General features: G+C 43.7%; 1 protein-coding gene across 3 annotated transcripts in view; it reads right to left on the bottom strand.

The window, feature by feature from the left end:
* TRPC3 (transient receptor potential cation channel subfamily C member 3) overlaps positions 1 to 13328 on the bottom strand; it is a 63842-nt gene extending 50514 nt beyond the window's left edge. For all 3 annotated transcript variants that reach the window (XM_012784198.2, XM_012784199.2, XM_012784200.2), the window contains exon 1: positions 13084 to 13328. In XM_012784198.2, coding sequence (XP_012639652.1) covers positions 13084 to 13295 — 212 coding nt within the window. In that variant the 5' untranslated portion in view covers positions 13296 to 13328. The remainder of the gene's footprint in view (positions 1 to 13083) is intronic.
* Positions 13329 to 13965: the final 637 nt, after the last annotated feature.

The raw sequence follows: 13965 nt of genomic DNA, 5'->3' as shown, positions 1-13965 counted from the left end.
ATGAGAGCCAGACAGCCTGCACCAAGGCTGGTGCCGTGAGCAGGATGGAGGATGTCACAGGCACTCAGCTCTGCAGCTGTGGGAGCTGAGCTGAAACCAAGTACACCAGGAAGCACATCTGGGTTTCTAACAAAGGCAAATCAGCCAAGACCAAGTTACTTCTGCTGCCAGCACCTAAGTCGACAAGGAACATCACCCAGAGACCAGAAGACACCCCTCCAGGGACACATAAGCTCCCTTCCCCCAGTGCCCAGAGGCTACAAAGAAAAGCAGGGGAAAGGGAAGTTTCCCTGATAGCCTGAACAATTTTATCCAAATGAGAGAGTATTTCTTAAAAAAAAAAACATTTACTTTAGAATATCAAACTAAGATAAATGTGGTTGGCCTCCCAGCCTCTTTCTGCAGTGTGCTGAATGGTGGCAGACAGGCAGGCCACAGAGACACTGGGCCCTTTTGGATATTGGGGGGAAGAATTAAAAAGCAAAAGCCCCTTACACACTGGCTCAAGGTGCAGGGAGGAACTGTACCAGTTGACCAAATCCCTGCCATAATACAGGACAAGCCTTCCTTCCTTGTCAACTCACATAATTGCTTAATTGACTTAATTGCTTAATTTATTGATGGCTCAATTCACTTGTTGAATGAGAGTAAGTATCTGTGTAGTAAGCAAAAAACAAAACAAACATTTAAAAACTAATTCAAACCACAAATTGGACATTTGGTTATTTTTTCTCTCCTACTCACCAGGTGGGAGACTCAGGAGACTTTTTTAATAGGCAGATTACGGGAGCTACATGTTGCCACTCATCCAAGTTGTGGATGATTTTTCTTTTTTTTATTTATCTATTTATTTATTTATGGAGACAGGGTCTTCCTCTGTCACATAGGCTGGAATGCACTCTGCTCACTGCAACCTCAAACTCCTGGGCTCCTGAGTAGCTGGGACTACAAATGTGCACAACCATGCCTGGCTAATTTTTAAATTTTTTGTAGAGACAGGGTCTCGCCATGTTGTCCATGCTGGTCTCGAACTCCTGGCCTCAAGCAATCCTCCCAATTCAACCTCTCAAAGTGCTGGGACTACAGGCGTCAGCCACCGCACCCAGCCTGGGGGATTTCTTGACTTCTACACTTGCCTCTGGGATGTTCCTCTTTTTGTTTCCATCCCCAAACATACTCTTAACTCTGCCCCTCACCTATTCAAATCCTTCCTATCTTCCTACCAAGGTCCAGTTTATGTTACAGCTCTGTAAACAGAGATTTAGGTCTCCACAGTAATGAATTCCCTGAGAGTCTCTGTTGGCCTGTGTTATATTCAAAATTGTTCATGTAAAATTTCAATAAATCTATTAGATATATGCAAATATTTTAATTTTTCCTAATGACTATCAAAGAAGCTGTTATTTATTTAAGTATCACGGGGTAATGCCTATATGACCTGCAAGACTGTTCATTCCGAAACATTGAATCTTTTGACTCTTTCCACGCCATTCCTGACCACTTTAGCCTGAGCTTTTGTAATACTGGTAGTCTGCCCTGAACCTAGACTCTTGATTTTGTTTCATCTCCTTGATTTTTGTCTCCTTGACTATTGCCTTCTGTGATAACACCCGTACTCAAGTTCAACTGACAGTAAATGTTTCATGCTTTTTACGTTAGGCTTTACACTTTGTGTGCCATCTCTATAGTACCTAATACAATGCAGCATACACTAAAAAATACTCATCAACTGATACTAATTCTGCAGATAAAAAGACTGTTAGAATGGGAAGTAACTTCCTTAAAGTCACCGAGGGATTAAGAAAAAGAAGATTAGAGCTCAGAGGTCCTCCTAAAGGCGCTCTCTACTTTACCATGTTGCCTCTAGGGAATAAGAAAAATGAACAATGGGTTGTAAATCAAAATATCATTGTTAAAATAGATGCTGAGCTTATGTGTTGGAACATTTTGGTTCTACAAAGAATAGCTGTAGAACCATCTGCAAACATCCAAAATGGCTTTTTGGATTCAATCACAAGCTCCCTGGCACCCTGCAACAAATGAGCATTATTAAAGAAGTCTCCTCAAATCCTTTACTGAGATGAGGTGGAGAATTAACCAACTACTCTATCCGTGCACCAAGCAAGCAAAGTGAGAAGACCACCGATGTGAGTTAAAGTAATGAGAATAACACCCAAAATATTTTGACCGAGCAGTTTGCCACAATGAAGAGGGTGACTGTGCCAACCAGCCAGGATCCAGTCCATCATTGTGTGAAGGGCACGAAGAGCAGACGGAGCCACAGAGATAAGCAGTGAGAAAAGCACGGAGAAGGGGACAAGTGTCAGAGAGCAGCCACCATGTTCGTGCCAGTATTGGAGGTGGTGATAATTGGAAGTGGTAACGAGGGTGAGAAGCAGCAGGTGCTGACAGAGGATAAGAAAGTCAGAGATGAAAAGTCAAAAAATAGAAAAATCTCCTGGTCCCCCTGGCAAGCAGGCACCTGTCAGTCAAAGCGGCTGCCCCTGGAGACATCTGACATCTACGCAGTAGGCCGTGTGTGGGGCTGGAAGGAGCACACGGAATCTGACGAACAGTCTTAATAATATCATCAAAAATGCATCATTTGAACATCTCTTAATATATATATATATGTATATATATATGTATATATATACATATATATATATTTGGGGAGGGGAAGAAGTGGAGTGGGGGACACTCTGACCTTCAGTGGTCCCTTAAGTGACTAGCATGCATGGCTAGGGAAAGGCAGCCTATCAGTTCAATTGTCTAGTAGTGAGGGTACCTGGCCACAGGTAGTCCTGTCTCCTACCACCTCCTGCTGAGCCTGCACCTACCTACACACCACAGAGCACAATAACACATTGTCATGGTAACAACCAGACCAGCAAGATAAGGTGCCTCGTTGAAGAAAGAGGAAAGCACAGCTTTCATTTCTCCCATCCAAGTGCTAACCAGGCCTGACCCTGCGTAGCTTCTGAGATCAGGCACATTCAGGGTAGTCCGGCTGTAGACCACAGCTTTTGTTTCTAAAGATTCTCATCCCACACAAAAAGTTAAAATGTAGAGATTCTAGCACATACAAGCCCAGAGAGATATTTAGGTCTCCACAGTAATGAATTCCCTGAGAGTCTCTGTTGCCTGTGTCATATTCACAATTGTTTATGTAAAATTTCAATAAATCTATTAGATATATGCAAATATTTTCATTTGCCCTAATGACTGTCAGAGACAAGAAGCTGTTGTTTATTTAAGTGGGGGAACACTGCCTGCCATCTTCATGGCTTTGCCTGTCATCTTCTCATGAAAGCATGAGTAGGTTTTTGCCAGACTCCTTAGCAGCTAAAACCAGAAAAGCAAACAGACATTGAACAGTGTGTTGCTCCCTCTAAAAGTCCACCAGGAGCAGAAGTGAGAACTTCTAGCCATTACCTGCATGACTTCTTGGACATACTTCTTAAACATATGTACCGAAGGCAGCATTCATGCAAATGCCTTCTAGAACTTTGATGTTTATGTTTCCAGGAACTGTGTTTTGTGTATAACTGCATTAAACCAACTATTGCATTGCTTTGTAATTATCTGTCTTCATGCTTGTCTCCTCAATGATATTTTAACATTCATAAAAGCAGAAATTTCTTTTTTATCTCTATATGCCTGGCTTTTCGTATATAGTGAATATCTGTTGGAGGGATAAATGCACATATATACATACACATACTTAAACCATACCACTGAAGACCTAAGGGATAATTTTCCCCTCCAGATTAAAGAATACCCTTGGTCACATATGATAATGTGTGGAAGTAGTGGTGAAAAGGAATTAAAGTGATCCTTCTATAAAAAAAGGATACCTTAATATAAATTAATAATCAGAAATCAAAGTAATGGAAATATTTTTTTGTGAAGATTTCTGCTTAATAACATCAAATTCTCAGTTACACCACCAAAGTATTTGATGCATTCTACGTCTTTTGATTTTGATTTTACATAACATTATGTTTTATTAGGATAATCTAGGGGGAAACAGGAGACAAATCTTAAAATTAATAACATTTAATAATTAATAATTCAGTATATCCTCTAACTCTCATTTTCACAATGCTTTTTAAAACTAATTTTTATTATTTCAGGAAGATTAGTGACAATGAAATTAGAAGTCATATGAATCCAGTTTATACTTGAACAAGAACTGAGATAAAATGACTTCAAATAATAAAATAAAAATTTCTACTGACCCAAGAGAAGTACATATTTGGGTATTTAAATATATTAGTCACTATCAATTATATATATTTTTAACCTCTAGTGTTATTAGAAGGAAGGGATGTATTTTTCTATCATTATCATCCATATCTGAAGTCAAAAGTCTGAGATTTTTAGATGTTTGCTCCCACCTCATCACCTTGCAATCTACTTTTCAAGAGTCCACATGCATCAGTCCTACTTGACAAAATGTGTTTAAAAATGTGAAAGTGGTATAGTATATTAGCACTGTCAAACTCTTTCCTTAACAGGTCACACATTTGCAGACATTTAAATCTCGTCTTTTAAAAAGCTCTAGGACCGCCGGGCGCGGTGGCTCACGCCTGTAATCCTAGCTCTCTGGGAGGCAGAGGCGGGCGGATTGCTCAAGGTCAGGAGTTCAAAACCAGCCTGAGCAAGAGCGAGACCCCGTCTCTACTATAAATAGAAAGAAATTAATTGGCCAACTGATATATATATATATAAAAAAAAAAAATTAGCCGGGCATGGTGGCACATGCCTGTAGTCCCAGCTACTTGGGAGGCTGAGGCAGAAGGATTAAAAAAAAAAGCTCTAGGACCAAATCCATATTATCATCTATTATTTGAATACTGCAAATAGGTGAGATGTTTTTAATAGGGTAATTTTTGACTATATAATTATAGATAAAATCCTTGACCTAGATGCTCAATTAAAGACAAAAATGCTATAACAATCCTAATTATTCTCATAAAGTCACTGCTGAGCCCCTTATGCACAAGTGTGACATTGGTCATCCCATAGTCCACAACTCCAGACCCTCTATCTAGGGTCAGACTCCTCTGTGTTCACCATGCACAGGCCACTGATACGGCTCCCTTTCTAGAGCAATGTTATGCGATGTTGAGGGCAGCATAGGGCAAGGACTGAGAGCAAGACTGGTGGCCTCCCCTCCTTATAATATTGCTCAACACTGTTACTTAAGCAAATTTTCTGAAGGAGGCAATCTCAATCCCGAGCCAAGAAGTTCATAGTCCTTCCTATCAAGGGCACAGGAGCTTAATAAAGCATCTTCTTCCTCCTTCTGCATTTCCTATGGAGTTTAATTGCCTACTGTAACTGGGGGTAAGAGTTTATGGGATATTGTAGGCAAAGAATAAGTTCAATGGTTAAGAATAATTTCAAGAGAAAGAGAAAGAGAAAGGAAAGAGAGGGAGAGAGAGAGAGAGAGAGAGAAAAGCAGAGAAAAGCAGAGAGACATTTGCTAACCCAACACAGTAATGAAAAATCCCTGAAAATTCAACTTAGTCCTTAGATGATGGCCTGGTCCTGGACCGGGAACCTTTTATGTCTTTGATATTAAAAAAAGAGATAATCATAACTTATATTTGGCAGGGGGTCAATTGTGCATTGAAATATCATTTTCTCCTCTTTGTCCCTTTTCTTAGTTGTCCTCTTTAGCTTACAAACTTTCACAAGTTGATCTGCCATCACAGCCAAATTGAAATGATGAATTAATTGGATCTCATAAATGAATTAATACTAATTAATAGTTTGGTGTATTGCTCCTCCCAGGAGTAAAAGCATTTTAAGATTTATTTGAGGCTTAACCCAAAGGAGGCCACCGAGGCAACAGTATAGCCCTGGGAACCTGGAGATTTCAGATGGCCTGGAGCTGCTGTGAATTAGATGTCAACCTGCAGCTTCCGTTTCTTAATTTGTGAAATAAGAGACTGGACTCGACGAAATCCTTTCCAACTCAAACATTTTATTATTCTCTAAAATATTCTATATTAGCTAAATTTAGGAAGTGTGGTGCTAAGATGATTTTAGGTGGGGGATTCAGATGACCTTCTTATCACATGGTGCAGGTTACTATCCATGGCATGTGCCTAACAAGATCAGTCATGAGTTCAGAATATTCTTCCTTCTGCAATCTTGGTTCTGTTAAAGAATATTGGGCTTAAATAAACATTTCAAACACAATTGTAGACCGGGTGTGGTGGCTCACACCTGTAATCCTAGCACTCTGGGAGGCCTAGGTGGGAGGATCACTCAAGGTCAGAAGTTTGAGACCAGCCTGAGCAAGAGCTAGACGCTGTCTCAACTAAAAATAGAAAGAAATTATCTTGACAACTAAAAGTATACATAGAAAATATTAGCCAGGCATGGTCCCAGCTACTCAGGAGGCTGAGGCAGAAGGACCACTTAAACTCAGGAGTTTGAGGTTGCTGTGAGCTAGGCTGATGCCACGGCACTCTAGCCTGGGCAACAGAATGAGACTGTGTCTCAAAAAAAAAAAAAAAAGAAAGAAAGAAAGAAAAAAAAAACATAATTGTAGGGATGCTTGATTTCAAGATGATGGAACGAAAGTCTTTCTCACCCCTGCTTCTTTTCAAAATCACCCCCTAAATAATAAAGAGAAAAAAGAACAGCAACACAAATTTTATCTTCCATGAAACCCAGAAGACATTTGTAACCCCAAATCACAATATACAAAGACAGAAAGGAGATCAGTTGGAAGAACAGTAAATCATTAAGTGGAGAGAAAGAAGTTCTAGCTAGAATGATGCCTGTAACAGGAAGCAAGCTGATCCACCAATGCCAGAGAGGGTCCAGAAATTGAAGGTGGCCGGGCGTGGTGGCTCACGCCTATAATCCTAGCACTCTGGGAGGCCCAGGTGGGTAGATCGCTCAAGGTCAGGAGTTGAAACCAGCCTGAGCAAGAGCGAGACCCCATCTCTACTATAAATAGAAAGAAATTAATTGGCCAACTAAAAATATATAGAAAAAATTAGCCAGGCATGGTGACACATACCTGTAGTCCCAGCTACTCAGGAGGCTGAGGTGGAAGGATTGCTTGAGCCCAGGAGTTTGAGGTTGCTGTGAGCTAGGCTTATGCCATGGCACTCTAGCTTGGGCAACAGAGTGAGACTCTGTCTCAAAAAAAAAAAAAAAAAAAAAAAAAAAAGAAATTGAAGGCAAAAGAAATTCCAGAAAGTAAAGATGAGGCTGGAGCCTAAAAATGAGAGAACTGGCTGAAAGTTTATATAAGAAGTAGGTAGAAACCTTTTCCCTAAATCACTAACTCCTAACTGATATGGTCAAGTGACAACCCTCCCACGCCCCTATAAGAGATATAGGATATGGACTCTCTGGAGATATTGAAACAGACATGCTCTAGATATGGGGATACTGGGCCTAGGCCAGGTACTAAGAACAGGAGGACCCCTGCCCAGTTCCGCAATACTAACAGCCAGGTATTTTCCCAATCTCTTTTCCCCTGAGAAATATATATATTTAAAATATATATATTTTTAAATTGTATCACTGAAATAAGAAAGAATGCTACAAAAAAGGAATATTCATAAAACAAGAAAGAGCTCTTAGAGATTAAAAATATAATAGCTAAAATGGAAATAAATTCAATGAAAGAGGTGGAAGATAGAGTCAAGGAAATGTCTCAGAAAGAACACAGAAGATAAACACTGGAAAACAAAAGAGAAGAGATACAAAAACTAGGGGATCAGTCCAAGAAGTCTAACATCCTAATAACAAGAATTCCAGAAAGAGCGATGAATAAAAATAGTGTTTAGGAAATAATACAAGAAATAATACAAGTAAATCTCACAGAACTAAAGGACATAATCTCTAGATTGAAAAGTTCACTAAATGTCCAGCTTAAGTAATGAAAAAAAGATCCATGACAAGGTACAACTTCAGAAGAAAACTAACATAGAGACGATTTTAAAACCTTCCTGAAGGAACAAAAAATGAATTAAAGACCACATACAAAGGAAGTCAGAGGGCTATAGAAGGGTTATCTTCAGGAAAACATACACACAGCTAGAGACTGTAGAACATTTAGCTAAAGAAAGAACAAGATGTGACAAATATATACTCCAAGAAAAACAGGTAATTATCAAAAGAAAAAAATGTAGTTTTATTACACTACTTTGCTTAGCAGTGAACCATGATTATATGGTCATAACAATGAAGAAATTAAATAAGCTAATAACCAGAAAGGAAGCTTCCTTCCTTCCTTCCTTCCTTCCTTCCTTCCTTCCTTCCTTCCTTCCTTCCTTCCTTCCTTCCTTCCTTCCTTCCTTCCTCTCTCTCTCTCTTTCTTTCTTTCTTTTCTCTCTTCTTTCTCTCTCTCTCCAGAATTACCAAAATTGTTATAAGCCATGTTGTGGAAGATAGGGAGAGATTAAGAGGTATATGTAATAAGAGCAAAAAATTCTCACCTGAGACTACTGATAACATCAAAAATATGAATAACAAAATAGCAGTGGAGTGAAATACAAGGGACAGGAAGAAAATGAGAGGGAACCAGAGAACTGCTGGGGGCTTACTGATGTTCTTAGATGTCTTTTAGCACTATCTAACTTTTTTCCCCATCAGAATAGCTGACTATCAAACTTTAGAAACTATAGTCATATATTATTAATACTTTGAGATTATATAAAAATAATTTAAAACAAACCAACAAAATGACAACTCCATACTGTACATAGTTAAATTGCTACTCTAGGGTATAAAACTAACAATATAATGAAAAGTTTCAGATTATTAAAGGCCTCATGTCTAATGCCATGCTGTTGCGATACTCTTGAAAACTAAACTACAACTGTGAAAAAAATCTGCCTCTTCCTTATCAACACTAGTCAGGCTGACTTTAGTCCTCAAAATCCAGACACATGTCCCCTAAAGACTCAACAGTTAGTTGGAGAATCTCTGATTTCTAATCCAGGGGTGGGAGGAAGGTGCTACTTCCAATCTGATGTCTATGCCCATACACAACACTATTCTTAACCCCACAGCTAAACTAAGTCAAAATTGGGAACATTTACACAAGGCCAGTGCCACAGAAACTAACATACAACTAGATACTCTGGGTTACAAGGCACTGTGTATTTTTGGCTCCCCAATCATAATAGAAGCTCTATTATTGATTTGCTGTGTAATTGCTACAGAATTACTTCTCTGTGTACCAATTTCCTCATTTTCCAAATGATGACAATGATAAAAACTGCTTTAAAGAGGTATGATTCAAGTTAATGAGTATAAATGACTATATGAAGTAGTATACAAACACAAATTAACTGCTTTGCTTATGACTAATTTTTGGCATCACTTCCTCTGGAGTAAAACTAAACAGAATTCTCTTCTCTAGACATCTTCCTCTGTTAAAGATAACATTGCTGAGAGATCTAATGATTTTGTGCGCCTCTGTTAATACATATAAAGACTGATTCTTCTTACTAGAAGTAGGCTCGTAAGTTTTTCTCTTGATTTCCAGAGTTTGCCAAGTGTGTGTATATTTTTCTCTTTCTTTGAAACTCTTTTCTCTGGGTAGCCTTGCCATAGTGCCACCCTGCTCCTCCACTCTTTCCCTATCCTTTGCTTGCTACTCTTTCCCTTTGCCCTCTAAACAAAATTTTTCCCTTCAAAACACTACCTTAGCTGTCTTTGTTTCTCTCTTCACACTCCTTCTTTGGCAATCTCATAGCCTCCCACAACTCTGTAACGATTCTCCTTACACAGCAGACTCTCAAATTCTCCCAAACTCTAACCTTAAATTTCTATCTTCCTGCTTGACACCTCTATCAGAGTTATCTGAAAAATCAGATCCTCTTCTTTGTTCTTTCCTTCTCAACAATGATATCGACAATCTTAGTTATTCAGGTCAAAATCACCAAATTATCTCTGATCCTGCTTTCTCTTTAAACCCCTGCTTTCTCTTTAGGGAGCTGCAAAATCCCAAAATCTTTTCAAATAGAAAAGATTCTATTTGTGCATTCTATTCTCTTCCGATCTCTCCCCTTTCCATCCCACTGACAGGACACAATCACAGCTCCTAATCTCAGCGTACATGGCTACAATAACATCCTCATTTGTTTCTTCACATTTTGTCAATTGCCACTTGAATCCATCTTGCTCTCAGAGTGGCTTTGATCATTACTGCTGCTTCAAAACAATCAATGGCTCCCTATTGCCTCATGTTGGCATACAAGATCCTCTATATTAATGCCCCAAACTTAACACGTCCAGTCAAATCTCACTGCTCCCTTACTCATACTCTGTATTCTCAACTAATATTCCCTAGACATGCCTGGCATTTTGGGGAGAGACAGAATTTGACTTAATTATTCCCCTCCCCATCCCATCTTTGCCTGTCATCCTATCTATGCTTCAGGACCCATAAAGCTTTTCTTGATTTCTCTACAACCTAATGTTGTCCCTTTCTTCTTTGTACTTGATACTTTATAGTTCTATCTATCTATCTCTATATATATATTTAAAAGATAGTTATTTTATTCTAACACAGCATAATCGCTCATGCCTAGTCTCATTCCCATGCCTCCCTCATGGGATTTTAAATTCCTTGAGTGCAGGTGTTTTTGTGGCTTATTGTACCTAGCCTGCACTTTGCACATTTACATGATTCAGAAATGTTTGAATTGAAACTCATGACAACTGCCTTCAAATGCCATTTTGGAGTTCATCAGATATATTTACTAGCTGAAAAATTTCAAGAATGAATTCATCTCTCTGATGACATATTACTTGGTCCCAGGTTTGCAAACAATTGGAATAAAGGAAAGTCTTGGTTTGACTCAATGGTTGAATTACAGGTTCTATCAAAGGTTAAAAAAATCTCATTAGTGGTATAGTAGATAACACTCTTCCTCCTAACTCAGTCTGTTTAAAATTCCCAGATGGAATACTGGAAAAATGGAGCAGTAAAATGAGCAAGAGGATTACCCCGAGGAATTTTTTTTACCCCGAGGGTAAAAGTGGGATTCTATCCTCAGCAACCTGCTGAATTTTAAATTCAACCATGCTATGCTGCCTACCAAGATGACCTTGAGTATCTTTCTCTAAGTCCCTCCTAGGGCTGTCATGTTCACTTTTAAACAATGATAAATAAACACTGTTTATTACACAGTGGCCATATTCTACTCGAAGGTAGAATAAAGAGCTAATCTCTGCTGCAGACATCAAGTTAGTCTCTGATGATACCAAGTGACAGGCCTCAAATAAACCTGAAGAGCTTGCTGCCCTACCTCTAGAAAAAAAAAAAAAAACATTTATTAACGTATATCTCCTTAAAATGACAGGGTCTTCTTGATCTCTACAAAATCAATACATCACATTTACTTGTTGAATTACGTAAAGTTACCAAAGAGGAAAGATCAGAAGTTATCCATCAGAAGTTAGACAGCAAGCCTACAATAGAATTTGCCCCAGGGCTTTGTGTAATTGACCTCAAATTTCAAAAGGCGAAGTAATTTCTGCTCCGCCCTACTTTCTCAGATGAGAGTGTTCGGGCGTCCCATTTAGTCTCGATTTAAGGTAAAAAAGAAAAGAATTGTGAAAGAGTCAAGAAACTGAGGTAGGTCACAAAAAACGATTTGGCCAAAGGAAAAACGGACAATGTCTTAAAACCTTAGGGAGTCGGGGAAGCGAGCTAACCCCAAAGGATGTACCTTCCCTCCATTTCCTGGGCCGCGTCCACGCCATCGTAGTCTTCAGCAGTCGCGTTGCTCATTCTTAATCAGAACCCTTCCCTGCGGGACCCACTCCCAGCCATCGGTAGTTTCTGTTTCCCACAGCCAGGTCGGGCTGGGCCGGGCCGGCGCGCGATTCGGTGCGTCCCGGGGTCGCCCCTGAGGCCCGGCCCCGGGCTGCGGGCGGCCCTCGGGCAGCAGGGGGCGCTGCCGAGCCTCGGTGCCCGCCCCGCCGGCCGGAGCCGCCCGCCGGCCGACCGCACGCGCGCTCTCTACCTAGCGCTCCGTGGGCTCCTCCTAAAAAAGACAGGGAAGCCTGTGCGGCTTCTCGTCACGCCCAGGGTTCGTGACGAGAAAAATGCAGAGCAGCTCACCCTGTAAAACTGACCACCCTCTTCTTACCTCCTCTGCGTCTCACAGCTGATTAAGGGCTGTCTCCCAGATTGAAAATTAAGAAAAGTTGCTATTTCTCACACACTAGAGCGCCGGCCGCTCCTTCGAGGAAGAAAGAAAAAAAGAAAGGGGGGGGGCGGGAAAGGGAGGGAAGGAAGGAAGGAAAGAAAACGTAAGAAAGAAGAAGAAAGGAAGGAAGGAAGAGCAAAGAAAGAGGAAAGGAAAGGAGATAGGAAAGGGGAAAAAAAGGAAAACAGCCACAGACCCTAAGCCCCCGAGAACCGCACACGAAGTTATCACTGAAGCGACTCCCACAGCTGCCCGGTGCCCACTTCCCCCCTCCGGGAACCCCAGACTTCGCTTCCAGTTTTACCCCAGTTGTGACTGGACCACAGGGAGACAAGGCGTCCGGACCTTCAGCCCACACCCTGTGTCGCGCCCGTCGCCTCCCTACTCCCGCTTCTCTGCCCCCGCCCCGCCGGCCCGAGCGTCGGAGGGGACCCACGTCCCCAGGGTGGTGTCAGGCTGGGACCCCGGGAGTTCAGGGTCGAGGGCGCGCCTGGGTCTGCGCTCGCCTCGCCTTTCCTCGGCCTCCCCGGGAGGCTCGGGGAGCCCGGGTCCGTGTCCCAGCCCCCGCGGCGGGCGCGCGTCCGCGACTCGAGGAGAGGGAGTGAGCGTCGGCCGGGATGCTCGTCTGGCGTCGGGGCGCCCGTCTGCGGGCTGTTCCGTGTGCCCGAGCCAGGACTGAGCCCCAGCCGCCCAGGCAGCGCCCCGCCAGCCCCTGCAGGGAGCGCGCCCCTGGCCGAGGTCTGCGCCCTCGAAGTCGCCCGGCGGCCGCGCCGGGTGGGGCTCGGAGGTCCCGGCACGTCGCGGCGCGGCCCGAGGCGCGCCTTCCCGCCCCCGCGCGGCGCTGCCCCCCAGACCCCGCCGGCCCGAAGGATGTACTCACAGGTCGGGCCCGGGGGAGAAGGGCGGCGCGCAGTGGCCGTGCGGCTCCCGCTGCCAGGGCGCCGAGCGCGGCTCCAGACCCCCGTTGACGCCCCTCCAGCCCCGGCGGCGGCGCTGCGGCTCCGCGCCCTCGTCCTCGTCGTCCTCCTCCTCCTCCGGCGCGGGGAAGGTCACCCTCGCCTGCTCCTTGCACTTCCTGACCTTGGTGGACATCGCGCCGGCTGCGGTCCGAGCCTGGGGCCGCCGGCGGCCGGCCTCCCCCGCCGCCGCGGCCGCGCGGTCGCCCCGCGGCGCCCCTTCCCCGCCTCCCGCGGCGCCCGCAGTCCCGGGCAGCCCGGGGCGGGAAGGCGGGCGGAGAGAGCGGCGCGGCCCGCGACCGAGCAGTCAGAGGCGGGAGCCGAAGCCAAGCAGCCGCCGCCGCCCACCATCAAACCGTGGGAGCAGCCGCCGCGGCCGTGGCCGCCAGTAGCGAGCCCGGGGCCGAGCGGGGCGCTGGCGCGGGGGACGGCTCTCCAGCCCCGCGGCGCCGGCGACGCCTCCTCCGTGCCGTCGCCTGCCTCCGACAGCATCACTTACTAGGACAGCGTCGCTACCCCGGAGAACGGGAGGGAGGGAGCGGGGGGAGGGAGAGGAGGGGGGAATCAGTTCCTTATCAGACCGAGCTGGAGAGCAAATCAGACCGGCAGGTGGGCAGTAAAGAAATCGGAGAAACTTCCCCTCCTCGCGGTCCTTTTCCTCTTCCAGAGATCTAGGCCCTTCTGCATCTGCAGATAACAAGTTTTCTGAGGAAGGGAAAAGGGAATCCACTGGCTTGTTAATCTTCCAGCAGTCGTATTTACTCCATTCAGCTCTCCAGTTTTGTTCAAAAAGCATCATTTGTTCG

The sequence above is a fragment of the Microcebus murinus genome, chromosome 15 (assembly GCF_040939455.1).
Source record: "Microcebus murinus isolate Inina chromosome 15, M.murinus_Inina_mat1.0, whole genome shotgun sequence".
NCBI classification, from domain to species: Eukaryota; Metazoa; Chordata; class Mammalia; order Primates; family Cheirogaleidae; genus Microcebus; species Microcebus murinus.
The sequence above is the reverse complement of the archived record's forward strand: the minus strand, read 5'-3'. Positions and strand labels throughout refer to the sequence as shown.